The sequence below is a fragment of the Pieris rapae genome, chromosome 10 (genome assembly GCF_905147795.1).
Source record: "Pieris rapae chromosome 10, ilPieRapa1.1, whole genome shotgun sequence".
Classification (NCBI taxonomy): domain Eukaryota; kingdom Metazoa; phylum Arthropoda; class Insecta; order Lepidoptera; family Pieridae; genus Pieris; species Pieris rapae.
The window spans coordinates 316,620-339,768 of record NC_059518.1 but is presented as its reverse complement, the minus strand read 5'-3'; the positions used below and the strand labels follow the sequence as shown (position 1 = coordinate 339,768).

At 32.2% G+C, this 23,149-nt stretch overlaps 3 protein-coding genes across 6 annotated transcripts in view; 2 read left to right on the top strand and 1 right to left on the bottom strand.

Moving 5' to 3' along the window:
- Nucleotides 1–79: 79 nt before the first annotated feature.
- Nucleotides 80–2,563, top strand: LOC111002532 (formylglycine-generating enzyme). The gene is made up of 4 exons (XM_045629690.1): nucleotides 80–726; nucleotides 919–1,090; nucleotides 1,708–1,867; nucleotides 2,037–2,563. Exons 1-4 carry the CDS (start codon nucleotides 195–197, stop codon nucleotides 2,175–2,177), a joined length of 1,005 nt encoding a protein of 334 aa, XP_045485646.1. The 5' UTR covers nucleotides 80–194; the 3' UTR covers nucleotides 2,178–2,563.
- A 278-nt stretch (nucleotides 2,564–2,841) lies between these two features.
- On the bottom strand, nucleotides 2,842–21,181 carry LOC110996669 (elongation of very long chain fatty acids protein AAEL008004). Of its 4 annotated transcripts, XM_045629688.1 has the most exons (11): nucleotides 20,974–21,181; nucleotides 11,574–11,624; nucleotides 10,448–10,516; nucleotides 10,183–10,265; nucleotides 9,725–9,832; nucleotides 9,037–9,117; nucleotides 8,444–8,527; nucleotides 7,725–7,781; nucleotides 7,173–7,415; nucleotides 6,001–6,153; nucleotides 2,842–4,634 (listed from the first exon to the last, which is right to left on the bottom strand). In XM_045629688.1, exons 3-11 carry the CDS (start codon nucleotides 10,503–10,505, stop codon nucleotides 4,491–4,493), a joined length of 1,011 nt encoding a protein of 336 aa, XP_045485644.1. In that variant the 5' UTR covers nucleotides 10,506–10,516; nucleotides 11,574–11,624; nucleotides 20,974–21,181; the 3' UTR covers nucleotides 2,842–4,490. The 4 variants fall into 4 exon arrangements, with proteins under 4 accessions (XP_045485644.1, XP_022120184.2, XP_022120167.2 ...); XM_022264492.2 differs by lacking the exon at nucleotides 8,444–8,527 and having other exon boundaries at nucleotides 20,974–21,180; XM_022264475.2 differs by lacking the exon at nucleotides 9,037–9,117 and having other exon boundaries at nucleotides 20,974–21,180.
- LOC110996832 (elongation of very long chain fatty acids protein) overlaps nucleotides 8,521–23,149 on the top strand; it is a 90,344-nt gene continuing 75,715 nt past the window's right edge. The window contains exon 1 of the mRNA XM_045629691.1: nucleotides 8,521–8,655. The gene's annotated coding sequence lies outside the window, so the exon portion shown is untranslated. The remainder of the gene's footprint in view (nucleotides 8,656–23,149) is intronic.

The window sequence follows — 23,149 nt, the reverse complement described above, 5'->3', positions numbered from 1 at the left end:
GATTCAATAGTTCATCCATCAGGCATCACTTTTCACTACTGGTAGTGGTACTGAATGTCAAGTAACTAGTAAGTGTCCGATACATCAATGTCAAATTTCATAGGCGAAATTTCAAGTTTCAATCAATAGTTCATTTGCAGGTAAAATGTAAATATTTTTGTGTAAGAAGCGGTTTTGTACTGTAAGACCTTATAATGCATTTCTATATTTTGTTTCTTGTTATTCTTCAACTTAATAGTGTTTATAACAAGGATAGTGATTGTGGTTGTAATGTAAAACGTGAGTATCAAGAGCACGTAGGCAAAGACAGTGTGTTTGGTTCCTTGTTGGACAAGGACCGGTGTGAGTCAAAATTTGATTGTTTAGATAATATTGAGGAACACATAAACAATCAAATGATTTTAATACCCGGAGGGTATTACCAAGTCGGTACTGATAATATAGCCATAGAAGCAGACAAAGAAGGTCCTAAGCATTTAGTAAAACTTAAGAGTTTTTATTTAGATAAATACGAAGTTTCTAATAAGGATTTTTACGCTTTTACCAAATCTACTGAATACAAGACTGAAGCTGAAACTTTTGGAGATAGTTTTGTTTTTACACTATTTCTAAATAATACATTTAAAGAGAAATTAAAAGACTATCGTGTGGCCCAAGCTCCTTGGTGGTATAAAGTGTCTGGTGCCTCTTGGTACCATCCATTTGGACCAGATACTACTAATTCCGGTGAGTACCTCATAATATATACTTTTTCTTACGATTTACAATTTTAAATATGTGATCTTTTTTGATATTTATACACAGTACTTATCAAATAAGGTCACTAATTTAACTACAATGTAATTAAACATATCATAAATAGACTTAAAATAGTTTTTAAAAATCTGATTTAGTATTATTGTTTCTTTAATATTCTAGATATAATGGATCATCCAGTTATACATGTTTCCTGGAATGATGCTAAAGCATATTGTATATGGAAAGGGTTGAGACTACCAACTGAAGAAGAATGGGAAGCTGCCTGCCGTGGAGGTCACAGGGATACTATATATCCCTGGGGAGATAAACTATTTCCCAATAAAAAACATATGCAAGTTCATTTAATACTTAAATAAATCAAATCAAATATCATTTATTCATATAGGTAACATAATGTACACTTATGAACGTAAAAAAAATGAAATAAACATTGAATGACTTTATTTAAATTAATATATTTTAATAGTAAGATAGTAATTTATATCTCCCTGAACTGAGTGTTTTTCAAGGCAGTTTTTGCTGTGCACCATTACTTTGTGGAACCAGCTGCCCAATGAAGTATTTCCGAACCAATTTGATTTAGGATCCTTCAAAAAAGAGTGTACCAATTCTTAAAAGGCCAGCAATGCACTCGCGAATTGCTTCTGGAATTGAGAGTATCCATGGGCGGTGGTATCACATGAGCTTTCTGCCCCTGTTCTATAAAAAAAAAGTTTCTTCATCTTGTATCAGACTCTAGTTCACTTGATCAAATTTGTATATACAATTTCGCTAAGGGATTTTAAATATCCTTGGTAAAATAACATCTAGTGTTTTGAACACTCAGTATGCAAATGAAAAAATTATATTTTGTTTTTAAATGGACTAATATTAAATTAAAGTAACAAATAAAATCACAAATTTTTGTTTTCATGTCTTACAATAATAACTTGTCATGGGAAGTTTTAGGGCTAACATATGGCAGGGCACATTTCCTCACCACAACTCGGCTAAAGATGGTTATATTGGTACAAACCCTGTGCATTTATTTTCACAAAATGATTTTGGACTGCACAACATGGCTGGAAATGTTTGGGAGTGGACCGACAGTGTTTGGTCAAAAGATACTGTGAGTATATATGTGACCATTTTTGTATAGAAATTGCATAACCATGCATTACATTGCTCATATACAAACAGGTAGATTCTGCTAAAATTTAACTAAATCTGTATAAATAATGTAACATACATGTAATAATAGAACATGCACGGTTATATTAAAATATTTTTTTTTGCAGCCCCTAGAAAAGGTGAAAAGAGGTGGATCATACTTATGCCATCTATCTTACTGCTACAGATATAGATGTTCAGCACGTTCACACAACACTGATGACAGTTCTGCTGGAAACTTAGGTTTTAGGTGTGCCAAATCTGCATAAGCCTAAGAGGCTATTTAGGAAACAAATTAGCATAACTTATACGATAATACACTTTAGTAATCATCAAGTTATTAAAGATGTCAAAAATAAAGAATTACAAATATAGGTTTCTGTCAGATCATTTGGATCCAATGAGGTCTTAAAATTGATAGGCAACTTGAGTAGATAAACTAGTTAAACATGCAAACATTTTGTTGAAAGATTGTATAAAGTATAATGTTTCATTGATAAATCTCAAAATTAGATAATTATTATATAAGATATGGACCAATAATCCCATAATAATTGCGCTTATCATTTATGTGAATTTATGTAGTACTTAATATTATACAGTTATGTTTATTGTACCTAGTCTTCCTGTATTTAAATTGTTAATAAAAGTATCCCAAATATCTAGGTTTTCTTTTTTCTATGCAACTTATATTGCCAGTATTTCTATGCACATTCTATGGGTGTTTTGTGTATTAGTACAAAAGGTGTGCTTGACTTTTCTATATTTAAGCCAGATATTTGCTGACTCAATATACAATTAAGAGTCTCTTAAGAAGGCACAGAAGCCTGATCACTCTTTTATTTGCTATAGATTATAGAAAATTAACACAATATAGCAAAGTAGTATTTTGAACATTATTAAGATTTTGGGAGTGGAGTATAAAACTATTGATAAAATAACACATTTCCCTTATAGTTTATTTGCATTTTTTGTAAAAAATTGCAGTATTACATAAACCAATGTTTTTATAACTAATGAAACAATATATTTACAAAATGGCGAGCATAACTATGAAGCAATGCTGTTTCAAAGCACCTTACATCTGGTAAGTACAAAAATTAACGGAAGACAAACATAATTGATTTGGTTCTCAAGTGAAATGAGTCAACTAAGTCAACCTGTCCAATTGAAATGCCTCGAGTCACCTGCAAACTTATGTTCTCACAGAGTTAACTAATTTCACTAAATAATTTTGTACCATTTGGTAACCTAAGTGTGCAGGCATCCCGAGTTGTCATATTTGGTATAAAAATTATCATCGTGAACCACTTTCGTGATTTCTGAAGTCGGTTAATAAATAAAACAAAATAAATAGCCAACACAACTGTGGAAAAACCTATGACTGAATTCCAAACAAAAAATGATCGCCTGTGTTGGAAATGGATTTGAGAATTGACATTTAATGTGCGTATATTAAGTCTGACTGTCTGTCTGTGCCAGCGGCAGACGCAAAGGATCACTTTCGTTGTACATATCTAGTTCTGAATATTTTCTAGTTATGCTTCTCACCGAGGTCGATGAATTTGAGCATGCCAAACTAAGCTCGCGGTTAGTAATTGTCTACGGCGTAGGTATAAGTATTAAACTAATTTAGTAATAGTAAAAGCAGCAATCGAACGTTTCGTATACTCAAATTCATAAAATTTAACTAGTAGATTACAAAAATTATATAAATTCATAACAACATTATCGAGGATATTGCATTTTAACATTATTTCCGGATACACGACGTTGCATTATCGCAATTTCATATAAAAATTATAAACAGTAAATAATTTGTTCACTCTTGATCAAATTATCAAATGTTCAGACTTTACAATAACAACTATCTATAAAAATCTTTATAAAAACAAATATACCTCTGAAATTGAAAATATAGTTTAAACGCGAGAATTAGAACGAACGCGACGATTATGCGCCGAAGTACGTTCAAATAATATTTGATTGTTGGCATTTTAAAGAATTATCAAAGGTAGAATAAAATACATAAAAACGATTGGCGTGTTATTTAAAGTTGGCAACATTTCACTCGGTTCATAATTTCATCACTCGCTTAAACGAATACAGAGGTACATAACTCGGTCAAGGAGGTCAAGGAGATAATATATGTATAGCTATTGGCAAACAATTTCTTTATAAAAATAATTAGATTTCATAGCATCGTAGGATCATCGGACCGAACTCGAAGCTCGAAAACAATTCTCGGTAGATTTCCGTTTCCCTCGGTCGAGTATTACAATATCAGAGGTAACTAAACTAAAAGCGACGATTGTAAAAGTAGAAAACGCCATGCGATCACATGTCTAGCCATCGTTTGTATCATAAAAATAAATGTACACCGCCGATACCTCCCATTTACACTAGATAATCACTTTCATGAGGCCCGACGATCGGCGACGGAGGGACCGGGCCGAGAGCTCACCGGTGCGTCCGTTGCCGATCGGCGGAGGTCCGTCGCCGTACCGCAGGAGAGGTTACGAATGGAGCCGAACGTCTTCGGACAAATCACAGACGAGGGAATGCTAGAACGTTCTCGCGGGTCAGTTGCCCGCGGGGAGGACGGTGCGGGCGCGCACGAGCCCGTTGGTGTGCCCGTTGCTGAAGCCGTTCTTCACGGATCCGTTTTTGTACGTCACCTCCTCGCTTATGGCCGTCGTCACCGGCGCCGGAGAGCTGGCGCGGACCTGCAAACGGACAAACAAATACTTTATCAGTACAGATGGGATGGTGATTCATACATCAAAATATGCAGTGTCATACGGGCGGAACACTATTTCCCAAGAATTAGCGACCTTCGTAAAACGATTAATTTGAAATTGAAAGCTTAAGCGCAATGAGCAGTCTAATACAAATGTATGCTTAAGATTTATATCTTTACGAATACAAATATCTGATATGAAATATTATTAATCGATTTATGTCCGAAATGATTGAACATATGACATACTATTAAATAGGGGCTTGGTCAATTTGCATTTTGCAAGTGATGTGAAAAGTGATATGAATTGGGCGACTAACGATATTGCAATAACTAAAAATAGGTGTAAATAGTATATTCTGATGGTTTTGAGTTGCGTAGTACGCGTGTAAAATACTCGGTAAGGATTTTATCATTTACACCAGTAATTCTGCTTTAGAGAATCGTTAGAGGACTGGTTACAAACACCTCATAATTTATATAAGTGTGTCAAGTCAACAAATAATTATGTAGTAGACGAAGGCGATTTCAAATAACACATTATTCTACTGATTGGTCATTTTACGAACAATTAAATTGTGAAATTAATATAAATTGAACCTTACATCGCCAGTCATAAAGTTGACATTTCATTGTCTGCGATAAATAACACGGCAGTTAGATTTTTCCCAACCGTAATTGATTTAACATACTTCGGACCTTTGCTCCCGAGTAGATAAATAGATTACCATAGTTGTTGAGACTAGTTTAATACAAGTAATTTCGCTTTTTATAAAAAAGTACGTAATTAAATGAACAAACACGTTCTTTACAACCACTTGTTACGTGTCACGTGTTAATAAAAGGGATCAAATTACGGAAGCAGGTTGAGTAGGCTGGATCCTTGGGCGGCACATTTTTAGGGCGGCCAATTTTTGATTTTTTTTTTCTACCCCAATAGAAATCAAAATGATTTATGCATGACGGGTTCTTTATGTTTTAAGTCTGCAACAAATTTTGCCCAACCTCACTAGTAATGGACCTCTACGCCCTAATACAAAGTGTTGATTGCGAGTGAAAATGCAGAAAGTGTATTTCCCTCTATCGACCAATACACGTCAGTCCTACGTGGTGGGAGGCTACGGGCGAATGGTTTCTGTATTAAAAATCAAATTAAAATAAGAATGTGCAATGAAATTGTTGAGTTCTTTTAGGGAAATTGCAAGGACGGCAAAACTACGTAGCCTTGAAAAAAATAAATCCGCCTTTGTTCAGGATGAATACATTTCTTTGGATTATACATATGTAAAACAAACTCTTCGTATCGAAATGAACTGAAGAGATATCGGAGTGAACTTTTCGGATAAAAATACCTTTGGTTTGGTGTAAGACTGGTTGTAGAAGTCCTTGAAGAGGAAGAAGAACATAACAGCGTGCATCCCGATCCACCAGACGAAGGCGCGAGGGTAGTCGCACTCGATGAAGAGCAACTGGAACGCGTGCACCATGATGCCGACGAATTGAGCCTGGAATTATGACAAATGTTTTATAATAACTTCGTTAACCCTAATTAATCAACGGGCATTTAAAGGTCGATTATTATTGTTTTCTAATTTGTCTTTGTTCGTCGTCGATGACCGTGGATTTTAACATATAATACAATGTGTTTTTGAAAAATAAATAGTAACGTTGATGTTATCTGTGCCTATATTATAGTTAGTAGTTATTAATATAGTGATGATTTTGCTGTCCCATAAATTTCAATAATTTATGCAAATTTATTGTTGAATGTTTACGGAAATCTATATATAATTTAATTATTATTCTAGAAGAATAATAATTAAATTACTTTTATTTGATGATTTACTGCAATTACAAAAAATAAACTGACTTTGTGGCTCCATGGTTTAATGAGCCATCGGAACCGCTCCATTTTGTGCCTCAAATATAAAACTACAATGCATGTCATATGAAATTCCACAAATATTCAGACGGGTTTGGTTTTCTTAGTTCAAACATTTAAACAGTTTTCAGATTATATTAAATATTGAAGACATATTTTCAGTTTGTTACTATTTATACCCCCCTTGCAGTGTATGATTGCATTCGTCGTTCTCGGATGCTGACAAATTAGGACAAGGTTGCCCAAAGTCCTTGGCAACGATTCGATGTTGCGTCATAATAGGACATTCATAGATATTTTTATATCCATATCGATATAAACAAATAAATCGTGTTATGTACATTCCAATCCATATTTAATTGAATAATAGTCTCCGAACACATTTGCATAGAGAGGACTTTGATTTTAATTGATGATACTTGAAAATGAAATGCATTTTCGAGGATTAATACAAAAAACGCCCTTGATTTGAGAATTGGCAGTAAATGAAGAATTAGAATCATTTAATGTATTTTTTTTTACTTATATAAGTGTACATTAGGTTACCTATATGAATAAATGATTTTTGATTTGATTTGAATTAAAACAAAACGGATTAATTAAAGCTGTAAAATAATAATAATACATAAACATGAATCTCACCATTTGTAGCGTCGTTAAGTATTTCTTCCACCACAGGAATCGCTTCCACCGAGGTCCCATCGCCGATACCATGTAGTAAGAGTACATGATGATGTGCACGAACGTGTTTAAAAGTCCGAAAAATGTTGAATGACCTCCAGGGGTGAATTTCACTCCGAACCAGACGGACATGGGCATCACACCGTGGTGGATCACGTGGAGAGTTGATACATGATCGAATTTCTTTCTTAGCACAAAGAAGATCTGCAAATATACATATTTTTCTGAAGTACTAAACATACAATAATGGTATTTACTGTTTAGATAAATCCAAAATTCTGAAATAGTTCATAGCCTTTATTTCTATACAATTCTATATTATCGCTATATATTGTACCGATTGTCGGCACTTTTAATCGAGAAATCTGATCTTTGAACCTTTTTACAGTTTTTAATTTGAAATTAACTAAAAATTATGGTACTTCGTTCGTGACGGCATATCACGATTAAAATATAAAAAAATATGATTAGCATTATCAGAAGTAATAAATATGGATATAAAAAGAAACTCACCGTATCAAAGAACTCTGTAAACTTTGAAAAGTAATACCACCAACATGCATGAACCATCTGAAATGTTCAATTTTTTTTATTTTCTATCTAAAAATAAATTACCTGTGCAACAATTAGTAGAAACTTTTGCAAACAGCTAAAATTAATTAATTTAAATTTATTATAAAAGATATCGCATCACCTTTTTGATGCAAATTAATTTTATAAAAGCTGTTTGGTTTTTGAAGCAGTAACTTTGAACAAAGTGATAATTTAAACTTAATCCCACTGCGAAGCTTACATAAAATAGATAATGAATTAGCGTCACACGGTTTTATGCAAAATGAGAACAGCCAATGATTGTTTAATATGATTTGGTTGATGTGGTGATGAAGTGTCAATTAATTGTAATGCCTGTATGTATGATTAGTTTATTAATTCAATCACCTAATGAAATGTCTGCGGCTTATCGTAATGAATCGACCAGTAATTATGATATTGACGAAATAGGTGATAAATATTATATAGATAAAAGGTATTTAAGGAATTAATTACAGTACAGTACAAGGGATTGGAGAAATTAGTGTCTCGCGGTCGGAAGTGAGGTGAGCCGTGGAAGGCTAAATGTGGTCCTGTAGTGTTAGACACTGTAGTTTGCAAGCAGAAACATTCATGTATCGGATACTAAAGGGTGGTAGGAATAGTCTTTGGAAAGTATAAATACAGAATTAATAATTCACCCTCATCGTTTGTGGATGTTTCGAGTGGTCGACCGGCTGACATTGAAAGTTATACCTGCCTGTGAACCACCCTGCGCCACCGATCTGAAACAATACACCGACACCTTGCCCTGTGTTATTCGTATTTGCATAGCATTGGTCACACGTCGCTAATACCGGTTAATCACCAGCCTCCGTTGTGTCAGCTCAGGGGCTCACTGTTCTAGATGTTGGTAAGTTGTAAGAGTATTCTCTTTTTAGGGTCAGTGCAAATCACGCGCTCGTGAGTTATTGTTTAACTGTACGTTTCAATGACGTCGCAATTAACAAAACTCACCATACCAGTATTTTAGTAATCACATTCAAATATAATTAACTAGCGTAGCAATAAACCAACTTCTGACCGAATTCCGAGTTTGCACAGACCCTGGATGTTAGTATTTACTATATTACACTTTATACAATAAATTAAACTTAAGATTAAATTTTCTTAGCATACGCATAACATGCCAATTGCTGCTTTATTTACACGACCTGGAAATGGACAATGTATATTTACAGTGACGTTAGTTTCGGATATTCGAACAATGCAGACGGTCTTCTGTGGCACTTACTCTATTAGCTATAGGATTGTCAGTGTAGTCCACTGGCTGGCATCGAAGGCTGTAATGTTTCAGCCAGCCTCCCATCATGCTCTGGTCATATTTTGTAAATCATTAAGCATTAATCAGTATAGGTAAGACAAAAGTCTATGAACTAAATAATGTTAACTTAATTATGGTAGAAAAAAATAAACACTATATTAAAAACCATGCACAAATTGAAGTTTTCATTTACAAGTGGTTGTGTTGTTTTGTCAGTATTTAAATTCTATTTTTGTTTAAAGATTTCAAACTATTTATAAGCAAAATTTAGCTGTTGTACAATGTTAATAGAATTACTGTAGGAACACCTGTACAATTTTAATAATCTTAATCTTACCTTGTTAACTGTAATAAAATAAATTTTTAAACAGGCTTCTAAAAACACATTAAAGATCTTGGATAAAGAAAACTACTTATTCTAGGGATATCAACAATATACAATGGAAGTAGGTATTTTCCAAATTGCTTTAAGTGAGGCATGGGGAGATTAAACAATTTACAAAAAACTGGTTATCATGCTAATGTAGGAATCATCACAACTATAAAAAATACACAGCTTTATTAAAAGTCCGAGTTTTTGTTTCACTGTTTGAATTTACCTCAATTAAAATCTGAAAAAAATATAATTATCAAAAACATATTTAACTTTTTCTCTTACCTCATAGAACAGCCATGAGCTGAACAATACTTGTAAAAAATTATATACTATTAACAAATTTGTTAATTCAAAAGGCTTTCTGTTTTCCATATACCTTGGCCCTAAAACCTGTAAACAATGAAAATGTTTGTTTGAATTTTAAAGTTAATTTTAAAATCAAAGAATACAATAAAAGCAAAAATAATACAAACAAAGTTAATAATATATATGGTGTTTAAAAGAAAATTATTAATTTTGAAAACAACTTTGAAAACATAATTATTATATCCGGTTAAAGATGTGTCAGTAATGTTCAACTTTAATAAAGCATTTTATACTATAAATTAGTATTTCAAGTGCTTAACAGCAGATGTGGTCATCAGAAGACTGATACACATTTAAATAAATGTTTTAATTAATTGTTCCTATCCTTCAAAGAGAATGTAAATTTATACTTTAGTGAAAAATGAAAACATTACCTTGACTAGATAAACATAACTTAGGCATATCATTAACGTAGGAAGTGGTGAGCTCATCAGGAACCATGGGTTTGTTCGAGGATCTAAAAGAGGAAAGTATGTTAAGAATTTATAATATGATTAAGTGTTTTAATTAATTAGGAATATAAATAAGGAAAGCAAATTAAATGAAACTTGTCTAAGCTCCAGTATTTACTAACTGCACATTTGTCACAAGTTTAATAATAGAATTTCTATAAATATAGATTATTTAAAACAATCTCACCTCCATACTTATCCATATAACTATTCATATCACTGATGTATTGTAGTACTAAAGCCATTGTGACAGTATCTGAAAAAGGAAATCAATTATTGTATAACTCGCTGAATTTTCTATTTAAATCTAGGAAGGGTTACTGAATGAGATAACAGCTCGTACCTGTACAGTGTTCTGATTAAATGACACTATGTAGATATTTAACATTTATCACTAAATGAACACTCAGGACATCTTGCTAGTTACTATTAATGATAAATTATGAACATAATGACTTTTATTGCAAAATCTGGCGACAACGCTAGATTTAAAGGACTAGAATCAAACAATCTCTTCATATTTCAGATTTCGTGCCCATACCTGCTACTTATTCTTATACAATAGGTTAGATGTCAATGTCCTTTTATAAATCAACTTGACAATTGATATAAAAATTAGGTTTGAGTTTTTATAGTCTGTGTCTGTAAGTCTTATAAAATTACTTTTCCTTTTTCATAGCACTTTTAGTTTTTTTAAGGGCCGATTGGATTAAAAAGCTGTACCGTAGGTACTTTATTAATTTTAATATTAACAGCCATACTGATCCTGACAAACCTGTCTTTGAAAGCAATTTCAATTTACTCTTTCAAAATTCAAATTTTTATAGCATTGATGTTGCAAACATGGAAGTCCGCAGTAGGTACACAAATTCAACATTGAAATTGGGATCGCAATCGGTATTAAAGGTTAGAGTAGTGCTGATGTAGTTGCTGATGATTAAATTCACTGGTTTTGTTAGTTTGGTTTCCATAATCGCGGCGCCAGTTATGTCATACTTATTCCTTTACTTTTGGTATTGGCTTGGCTCTTGGAGGGGCTTTAGAAATTTTCTGTTTCGGCGTGGTGTATAGTCCATTTGTAAAGAAACATCACGCTATGACTTAGTGCTGATGAAACGGCGAGACATAGCTTGTTTATCATATGAAATCTAAGCTGCTCTATGCAATACAGCTTATATTCGTACTCCGCGTGAGTTTACTTTTGTATCTTTTAGATAGAAATATTGTAATTTTAAATAGAAGCGACGCAGACGTATGAGCTAATAAGTAAGATTGCTTACGTTTTATTTAATTCGTTACGACACTTTACTAACCTTGTAAATATGTATTTTACTATGTTGGCTTTTCCAGCTTGCTGTATATATCTGAAAATAAAAATAAGATTGATTATATATGATATATATATTATATATATATATAACTAAGAAGGTGATTACTGAATAAGTACAAAATTTGAGTAGAGAAAGTAGAGAGAGAGTGTAAAAAATCTCTTCTCCCTTAATTATAAATAGACGCATATTATATGAATATATTTTAAGACGCTAAGTATTATTATTGTATAACATTGCCGAGGCCAATATCCATTGGTGATAGTGTAAGTTGCACTCGCCTTCGTTTCTATCTAACAACTAAATCTAAATTTCTAGCATCCACCTTAAGAACTAAATTTTTGCCACTAGATTTGATATTTAGTAAGTATCTGAGTTTTTATGTCAATCTCTACTGCACACGTATCCACAAAAAAAGACATAAGATTTAATTACTTCTAGGCAGCCTAGATGTGGTAAATATCGCGGAAATTATATGAAATTGTTTATAAACAATTGATTAAGATCCTTTCTGAACATATTCTAATATACTTGAAGGTGACGCCTAGATCGCATATATTATGTCGCGAGGCTTCGTCGACTCACTTGAATTTATTAACGCCACAATTTAACAGTCGATGAACGTTGTACTCATAACTTCCTCAGTAGCTGTTTACAAATAAAATTAGTACGGCAGATCCTTGATAACAGGCGATGACGTTACTCATTGTTTCCTAAGTAACTATGATCTCGATGGCCACGACGAGGAATACAATTATAAAGTACTGTATAAATAACCGGACATAAATTATCTTTGGATTTTCTGGTGCACTTAACATCTGACCTCGTGCGGTGTATTCAATGTATTTCAATACGATTGAGTTTTGAACCTATAACCTCTGAGGTAATCGTATTCTAAATGAAAAATTCGTAATCGTCTAAATTGTTTGGTTTAGGAATAAGAGAAATTACTACAAAACGTATTTTTATGAATAGTTTTGATAGGCACAACTTGCCCATGTATTAAAGTTCAATGTAAAATATTAATTGTCATTTGTGATAAAAGTGAAAGTAGAAATCCAATGACATCTTACCTAATTAATAGTAAACTTAACATACAAATGTATAGAATAGTTCTTGTTGTCAGTTGTGACATTGCATATTTCTGACTCTTTTAAAATATTTAATTATAAAATTCTGTAGTATATTGTAAAGAAATGACCTAGTTTGAGTACAGATAAAGATAAGCCACTGGAGATGATAAGGTGTCTGGCGTCGTTACACGTCACACACATACTGATATTAACATATAATGTAAAGATAATATTATTCCTGTACATACAATAAGCTTAGCTAGTGCCTTTTCACGTGGAGATAGACTAAAAATATTTATAATATTTATATTTTATGAAAATCCTGTATTATTAGCATTTTAATAAGCCATATATCTGTCAACATATCAGTATCAGATTCCTTATCAGGTCGTTATCAGATAAGACGTGCCGTATTGAATCGTCCGTTTGGTTGATGACACTTTTTTACATTTGACTTTTCGGCACGTAACCACGTTCCACGTTTATTTTCCTAGGTATTACACCTTTGCTGATATCAATATCTCGATTACTATTAGAATGATTAGACAGACACCACGGAGATAAGATTAAGCAAGTTCGTACGTTCAATTAACATGTATGAATCACATGTGAAAATTCTGAACAATTTTTAAATTCAATGACAATTCTCACGCAATTATATTATGGTTATAGTATAGATATTATTACAACAATTTGTAAACAAAACATTATCATGTTGATATAGCGCCAAATGTTTATTCTGAAACTCTAGATCAAATATGTGACTTGCAGTAGTCAAATACAAGATAAATAATAATTAACGACACCGGCTGAGTAATCATCATATATCAGTGATGATAAAGTGAAATCATTTGCCGTAGTTGGTCGGTAAGTGGGTTATGACGTAATCCGAATGCATTGCAACACCCATCAGCAGTGCGGTCTCAATGACAACCGATTTTAATGGTTTTGCATACTTTATCTGGATTAGGAACTGAAGGGATAAACTGGAAGTAGTCGCTAGTAAATTATGTATTTAGTAGTAATGTTCAAAGTGGGTCATTGTCTGCACGTTATGTAACAGCGAGGAACTGCTCTGGTCAACCGACTCCTTGAATATGCAAGATCGACCTTTTGACGCGACAAAAGTTTAATGTAAACAGGTTTTAGAATTTAGATCAAATTGCACATTTATGTGCAACGGCCTTATGTAATGCATTTATTGTCTTTCGTTATGATGACGACGCAAATGAACAAGATAAATCGGAGTTCAATTCAATTTATTATATCAATATTTTCTTTGCCAAGATTGAGAATCGTATCTTAATAAAATAATATTGCGCTTGAAGGTAACAATAAATATTATTTGTTTATAAGATTTGCTACGATAATAATAATAAGTGTTGGTTGACATTGTCTGTTAGATCCGAGCTGAACAAAGTGATTGGAAAAAAAATATAATAATATTCGGTTACAATAGTTTAAATAAAAAAAAACACGGTCTCTATAGTCTATGGTCTACGTCAAAAGCTTATCAGTTTAATTACGCATTTCAAAAGCCTGAAAGGTCAGGATAAAATATTATCAATATTTACCTGCCTACTATGACATAGAAAATCATGCGCAAAAACGGATTCACAGTGCACTTAATGATGTTTCTGGATTAACAGTGTTAATTAAATAATTCTATCGCTATGCTAACATATATGCATTTGAATAAGAAAATGAAAAATGCTAATTGCAAGGTCGTAGGTTTCACTTTATGTAACCCTTTATAAAATGTATATGGCGTAATAATATTACTCTCATTCACATACCGTAATATTATACACAATTGTTTCAAAATTAACCTTAATTATAAACGTGAACATTCCATATTTAATTTTGTTACAAAAAATTGTTACTTAAAACAGGTGTTCGAGACTGTCTCTTGTTTATAGGAAGTGTCAAAAATAGAATTTAAAACAACAATATTGCCACGAATTTTTAACGAGTTCTGCGTCATCATGTGACTCTTAATTTTTATGGAACCCTTACGGTTATATATTTAAGTCGTACATAATAAATAAGTAAATACATAATAAATATTCTTACAACGTAAAGAGAATAAAAACATTATTCGTACTTATTTAAGAATAAAATTGCGTTAGTAACGTACTAAGTTCCTATACCATGACAACAACGCGACGCACGTGATTGCAATATTAAAATTTATATTAACTCACTACAGATTATTAGATCAATCGTGTCGGGAAGTCTGCATTGGAACAATCTTCAACTATCAAAAGTACTAAAGTTCGTAAATTATCCAAGATGTCATTTTCAAAAAGGTATTCCCGCTCGTTTTAAAAAATGTAATTGTGGATTATAAACTGAGTCATCGGCGGTTTGAATGTAAAGTGGGGAAGCCCGAATGTTATTGGCATTCAGACTGCGTTCCCGGTTCATACTACCGTCTGTGCCGAGTGTAAATAAAATTCTTACAATAATGCATATTTGTCCTTATCGCTTAGCAAGCAACCTCACAGAAAGGTTAAGGATGAGGAAAATGGTGTGAGAAACTCTTTACCCTGGAAAATAAAAGAAGCAGTTATTTAATTGTTTCAGGAAAAAATATTCAAAAGAAGAGGCTATTTCTTAAAATTGTCACATCAAACATATAATCTTTTGATGTAATTTATTTTATTTTTAAAAGACGGATGTATAATTGTCCATTTTTTAAATTGTAATTTAACCCGCATACTTCAAATTCAATGTTAGGCACACTCGTCGGCATTGACAATGAGACATTCTCGCATGCGATGCTTCGAAATTTCATTCTGTTATTGTAAATGACTTTCAATGAATTGTAACCGAGCAACGAATGTTCATCAGTCTTACGTTACGTGAAAGTAACATAAGACTGATGAACAGTTTCTTGTTCTAATGATACACTATGTTCCTATAAGTGTGGGTGTCGAGTGAACGACACTTTGTTCCACTTAATTGATATAAATAAATGCTTTTTGTGATGTATTTTTAAACGACAATGAACAATTTTAATTTAAAAGCCAGCCAGTAATTTAGAATAAATCTAAACAAATGGATTTTTTTGTTTGTAATAAATAATATGTCTATGTCTATGTCTATCATTCTATAATAAACTACTTTGTTCTGCTGCTAAGACTATTGAATAGTTTCAATAAGTTTTACGAGATATATCGTTAAAGATAAAAAGCAAAAGAAATTATTGTGTCATACGACAAACGATACATAGTCGTAACGTAACACGACGTAATACCTACTGACAATAATACCTGGGTATATGCACTTAATGCGGAAATGGAAAATGCATTTAATGCAAACGAATACTATCAAACTTCTGTGATTAATCCTATTTTAAAAATGTAAGTAGTTAAACGATTGTTAAATTTTAACATAATCTTTTGGAACTGCGTCACTTAATAACATTGATTTATACATTTTATTTTAATCGTTTCTATCTGAACACGTCGCAAAGTAAAAAACACTTTGATTATTGACGAAATACCCATATATAATCAGTTGTTTTTTGCATCTGTCACTATTATAAATCTTTTTGCTTCACGTAATTATACGAACTTAATTATTATTTAACTTCGATCCCAGGACATTTTGAAAAGCGCTATTGAGATTCGAAGGTTTCCTGTGAACCGAATAATAAAGTAATAAATTATAATCCAAAAGTTTGGCCTACGCCAAAGCCTATTAAAGATATCGGAAGGTCATTAATTAATTTATTAGAACATCCGCATTTTATTGCTTGTGAAGGCAATTTGGCCTAGACCGTCTCAATACCACCATATACGAGCTCGAGGGGCTCATAATTATGGTAATGTTGCTAATTAACTGGAATATCATTGACCAACTTGCTAAACACGTGGAATGCTAACCTTCTACCTTGATAGCATAGTTTAAATTACAATTTATGGAAAATTGTACTAAGGAAGAAAATTATGCTAGTATACGTGATAGCCCCTCACCATAGCTTATTTGATAGTGATTCATTTCAGTGTTTGTAAAGCATTTAGCTGAATATATAATCGTTATATTTTCGGCGATAGTAATAGAGAAACGAACAGAAAATGAGTCTTTTTCATATACCTTACATTAATCGACACTATTGCATGGTATTAATTTCAACGAAATTTTAAATGCTGAAATACATAAATTTTGCCGATTAAAGTGATAAATATTGAGGTAACATAGATAATGCAATGAATTTTTATTTGTGTGAATTGTAACATGAGGTGTCATCAGGTTTTTATAGTGGGAACATGCATTTTTACTTGTATCTCGGTTAGTTTGCTGAAGTTAATTTTAATTAAAAATCGTTTGACCACGTTTTTGACCAACTTCTGTCAAATGGCAGAAGCTAGTATTTTTAAGTGATTTTAAGTGCATACTAACCCGTCTAATTTAGAAAAAAGCAAAAGAGAAATTTAATAGTATGTAGGTTTCGGGACATGTTTACAAATTATATTATGTATTAATTAAAAATATTCTCTATAATATGCTATAATAATCAATTTTACGATTGATAAGCAATCGTGATAGTTGGAATAAAAAAGATCAATTTAATTCTGTCGTCAATGTTTCTTGCGATCTATCTGATGATAGTCTGATCTACATAATGTAGGATTATCTAGAGCAATCTATTTATTTCCATTTCTGCGATTCTAATCCTCAAGAATTTTATTCTTGGAATATATGATTCTGGCTGGATAGTAGAGAAAGTTTATTTTTTTATAATATCGCCCTGAGCGAAATAAGATATGAGTACAATAATTTAAATTTAAAACAATCACCTACTTACCTATTTTCGTAACAAAATAACGCTCACTATATTACTTAATACAATTATAAAATAAATTAAATAATATCAAGGTCCTGAAGATTCTAATGCAATCAAGAAAAGTTTTATTAACACAATTATTTGGTTGTTCATTACTTGCATTTAAAAATAATTGTAATGATTGCGCATTACTTAATAAAAATTCATGCCGTTAAGTCAATAAAGTAGGAAACAGCATTTTTAGTCAATTCCTCAGCTCATTGGACTGCAAATACCGGGTGAACTCGAAAATTGCAATAATTTTCGATTTATAATAGTTTAGACTATTAGTATTAGTTGGGAACTTGACCATAATAAAACACCACCTCATGCGTCTAATCAGCGCCCGTTGCATCGGGATCCATTACGACACAAACCTTATTAAATAGGCCTAGAGAACTATTTATATCGAAGAAAAGATCTTTTATTCCGTCAAATTTCGGAAAGTGGTCGGATTTCACTCAAACAATATAAATGCGCTGAATTTTATAATAAGCGTGATATATTTTTGAATGTAATTCTATTGAAATTTTATTATATTAATAAAAATATTACTTCAAAGCAATTAAAATGTATATAGTCATAAATATTAACGACAACGTTTCAATCATTAGGTACCTAATATCGCAACAGATTTAAATTACCTATTGTTTGACAAAATAATTAATATCATCTTATCTATCAAACAAATAGCTTCTTGAGTAACGTTTGTGATAATTTATCAGCGCTGAGCTGAGAAAATGTAAAAGATTGTGTGAATGTGTTACGGACAAATTCTCTGTAGCACCTTGGGTTGGCCTCAACCGTCTCACGTTTATATTAACTTAGTATAAGATATAGTATATAGTATGCGATTTCAAAATACCTCGGTTAAGACATGTTAGCAAAAATTTCGAGAGCCAACTTGTTGTTATTAAGAAATAAATTATAATATCTTAATTCAAGTTGAATTATTTTATTTATATTTTGAATTTGAGAATTCTTTTGGTCTTCGGGAAGGCAGAGTTAAAGTAATTATACATGTGATCGAGTTTATGATAATATTACACTGTGATGATAAAGTTGTGACTTTGGTAAACATCCACAGAAACCGACAATTTTATTGTATTTTATTAACTTCGATGGCCCCTAAGACCTTGACCTGGTCGAGCCTTCAATCAAAAGAACCTTCAATCGCCATATATCTGTTTATCAATTGGTGGTGGTAGAAGTTGTAATTTGTACAAGTTTTTAGATAAATTATGTTATATTAGTTTATCTTTAAGACGAAAACATCTGTTAGTACTTCGAATTTATACGTCGTGAGAAGAGTAATGCGGGAGAGTGCATAATATGGAGTAGCGAATGTACGGTGGTCGGTAAGGACGTTGCGCAAAACCCGGCAACACGCTCGACCCTGAACTCAATTCGGCCACGACCATTTTGCAACTAATCACTGGTCGTTGTGCTTCAGGTGGTCCTCGCGGGGCGTTGCCGGCACAAATGTAAACATTTACAGGCTATGGCCGAACGCACGAGGCCAATTCGGACGTGCTCCCTCACATCGTACACCATTCTCACTATCCTTGTTCTAGCTATTGTCACCTAAGTGAATAATTTTAACATTGAATACTCCGTCGTTCTCGTAAATTGAGCGTGTAATGAGTTCACTTGCGTGTAGGCGAAATATCGAATAAGTGACATTATTATAGTATGCAACTACGCTAACAATATTTTACTTCCTATGTAGAAATGACCAATGTCCGTCCAAGGTTTTTCAAGTTTGCGGATAGATATCCGCTCTTTGATTGCGTTTAATGTCATACTCGATTCCGTTTACCTTGGACTCTAGGTAATTATCGAAATTTATACACATATTGATGTGGACAGGTTTGATCAGTGTGGAAATATGTGGACGTGATTAGTTTTAATATTTAAAAAAAGAACAGGAACTTCAGTATCATTTATTTAAAATTAGAATAATGTTATCTTGTAACGAATTAAATTTATGCCGTGTAATGTTTGAGAATTATATTTAAGCCTTTAAACACAACAAATCATTAAACCATTGTGATTAGTATGAAATCTGTGAATTATATATCATACTCGTCAATATGATACTAGTAAATACGAAATAAAAATTAAATAATTATGATGGTAACTGTTTTATACCGTTTTTTATAATGGACAATGTGTGAATTGTTAAGAAAACTGATATTTATTATACTTAATTTTATGTTCAACGCTTATTTTATTGGCCAATTTATAAGAATTAAACGGGATTCAAGCCACATTTCTTTAAAGATTTCATAAAACTTAATAAAATGAAATACGTAAATATTATTACAGCATTATCAAATATATAAATTATTTACAGCAGGCATCGAATGCTATTGTTAAAACTTGATTGTATTAAAAGTCAATATTAGCCTGTTGAAGACAGGTTACTTCCTGACTCAAATTAGGCAATTTTCCATTCGATAAGTTTGAATATCTTTAAGGTATTATCTTAGAAGGTTTTTATTTGTTTTCCTTATTTACGTATGGCCTTTGAATTTATAGGTGAACTATCAATCAAATAAAAATAATTATTTTAAAGTAGATATTGAAATTATTTATAAAAGAAAAGATTTTCTCTATAAGAGTCTTTGTTTGACAGTAAACAATAAAAAATGCTCGTTGCGGCAATACAACGTCCTTTCCTTGGTTAGTTGGAAAAGAACTTTATGCTAGTCATGCAGGTGAGTTTACTCAAGAGAACTAAGGTTAAATCTCTTCATTGCCAAAGATAATGGTATACTGTGTTGCAATGAATATACAGTTTATGTATTTAAAGAAAGAACCTATTTCTGTAAATGTTGTTAATGCTCAGATGTTATGGGATTGAATCTCATGTCAGTGGCCAGGACGTGACCTAACCTCACACGTACACCGCTTTGTGAAGACCGACGCGATGGGCATACAAACGCTTGCAACTGCCTTGATGAATCCTTGGCTTCAAAACCGTACACCTTTCTTAGACTATTGCATTTAATGATCACTCGATTTACACAAATCACTTCGTTAAGTCCTAATTTTGAATTTACAAATCCAGACACACCGAAGGTAAGAAAATACTCGAGCAGAATCAAGTATTTGCTCATCGTCCGTTTACATAAGGTATGATCATTAGAATGGCGTGTCCTTCGTGTTTTATAGTGTTTGAGATGTAATTTTATGTGTTTTTCAATTTTGCGCTTCATCAACGATCACAATCGATTTCCTCAGCAGACAAACAGATGTTTACAAATGTTTTCATAACAAAACGCATCGTGCAATTATGAGTTTCTCGCTATTTTATTTATTATTTCTAAGATTTTTATATTTGGTTATAAAAAGATTTGCCAGCATTAATATATGTCTAAAAATGTAAAGTACAAGAACACTTAATTTTCATCATTAACGATATTTCAATCACATGATTCAGACCGATTTCATAATTGCGATCACAGTCGTGTCTTACCTAGGGTCCTCGGATGCAGAGCCCGATTCCTCTCCAGAAGTTAGAGCACACACACTACCCGAAAGTGAACTAGCGCCCCCCACGTAACATATGAAAGTGATGTTAGGGTGCAAACGAGCGCAAATCGCGCGTAAATCGCGGAAAGTTATGCGAAAACTGCGCGTGCGCCACGTGCAAGCGTGTCTCGTACTGCCTCCGCGCGCGCCTCGCACGCTCTTTTATCACATCGCCCGTAGCCCGCCTTCAACTTGACTTTTTGTCGTTTGACGTCAGAATACTTATTTTAACGTTAACTAAAATATACGTTTTTGTAAAAAAGTAAGCACGTCAGATATTTCTCAAATTATTGGATAAACTTTGGAATAAGTATTTTTTTCAAATCTTCTATAAAAATCGAATTTATTAATTTCTTTCATCATATCTACATTAACTAGATCCGTAATCGTATGAGAGTATCATGTACCACTGTACCCGGCTATGACGAAATCTATGATCTGCTGCCCTGACATTATTCAATGCCAAAAATACAATAATAATAAAATAATAATTAGTCTATCTATTCAGGGGAACGCTGCCAGTATCTTCGGAAACTTAATAATTTTAAGGTTAGTTATTGTTTTAAATAATGTGTAATTCATTAAAATTGAAATAATAATATTAGGTATATTTAGAAAATTCCAAAAAAACTCGATAAACACGAATAGTCTCAGTTATGGATCTTAAGCACAATTATTATTCTCTAAGGTAAATTTCCATCTACGGTTGTAGTCATGACTGTCAGGGAACAACAAAGTATTTTCTAGTACGAGTATATAAATTATCTAACATGTTAATTTATTAGAAGAACCATATTAACACGTGTCTAATAAACATATCCGTTATATTCATTAAAATACAAATAGGCATTTTTTACTAATTCTTCAATTGCGTTTTTGAGCAATCTACAACAATCAAGATGTTGCTAGTTTTATAAAATTAAAAAACAAGCTACAAATCCTCTAATAATTTATAATTTAATTAATATGTTACTTATTGAATTAATAATAAGTTTATATTGTACTATTTTAATTGGAACGAAGAAATACCTAGCAAACCAAGTTAAATTTATAATAATAGTGAAATTCAAAGGTCATAGCTATTATATACGTAAAACTATTTACCCTGTTTATACCTAAGATAATTAATCGGTAAATTATAAGGTTCATAAAATCTGCCAACATTGAAGACATAATCATAACTCTTTATGCCAGTTATTGCATTTAATATAACTCATAATTGAAAAAGAACCCTGTCATTGAACTTTAACATTGAAAACCTTTCCGAGCATGGCACTGACCGGACTATACATGGTTAATATATATAGCTAATCACATCATTACGATATCGACACCAGTAAAAGACTACCGACGAAATGTGCTGGAAATAAGTTTTATACATATATTAAAGCGTTGAATCCTGTTGTACAAAATATATAGATACAGAGTCTGCACCCGAGTACTTCCTCATCAGTAGCAGACGCTTTTTTTGACAAAAAATAATTCTTGTTAACGGTAAATAATCAAGTTTATTTATTGATAAAAGCCAGCATTGGCTCGACACAATGTAACATTGTTGCAATAACAACAATATAGAATTTTTATACGCAAACGTGACATACACCAAAAGATATCAAACAAAATAATATAAAATAAATATAAACAAAAATATAACGAAAGTCGAAAATAGAAGTTAAAGTATTAAGGAATCAACATATCTTATTCGTTTACTAGAACGCTCAATCTAGACGTCCGTGAGCTTTGCCTAAAACGCGTTCCTCGGAAAGTCCCTTTGTCCTATATAAATGAAATGATGAAATGCCTGAGGGTATACAAATTTTGATAAAAGGTGGGGAAATCAACCTAATTGTTAAATCTTTTAATTGCAAACGACACATCCATTAAATTTCAACGATTCCCCAATGACAACATCATAAAACGCGCAAGCCTGGTTGCGTATATATTTACTGCAAACAGTATCAAAAACCATCGTTTAGTGTAGAACATAAGATAAACAGGTATCACTTATCATCAGTAAAACCAATCTACAACGGCTTAGATGCTGTTGATTTTTCAAAACAGAAATCAAAGTTATTTTATTCATGTAGCTTACGTAAAAAAACAAATAGACAAAAGCAAAC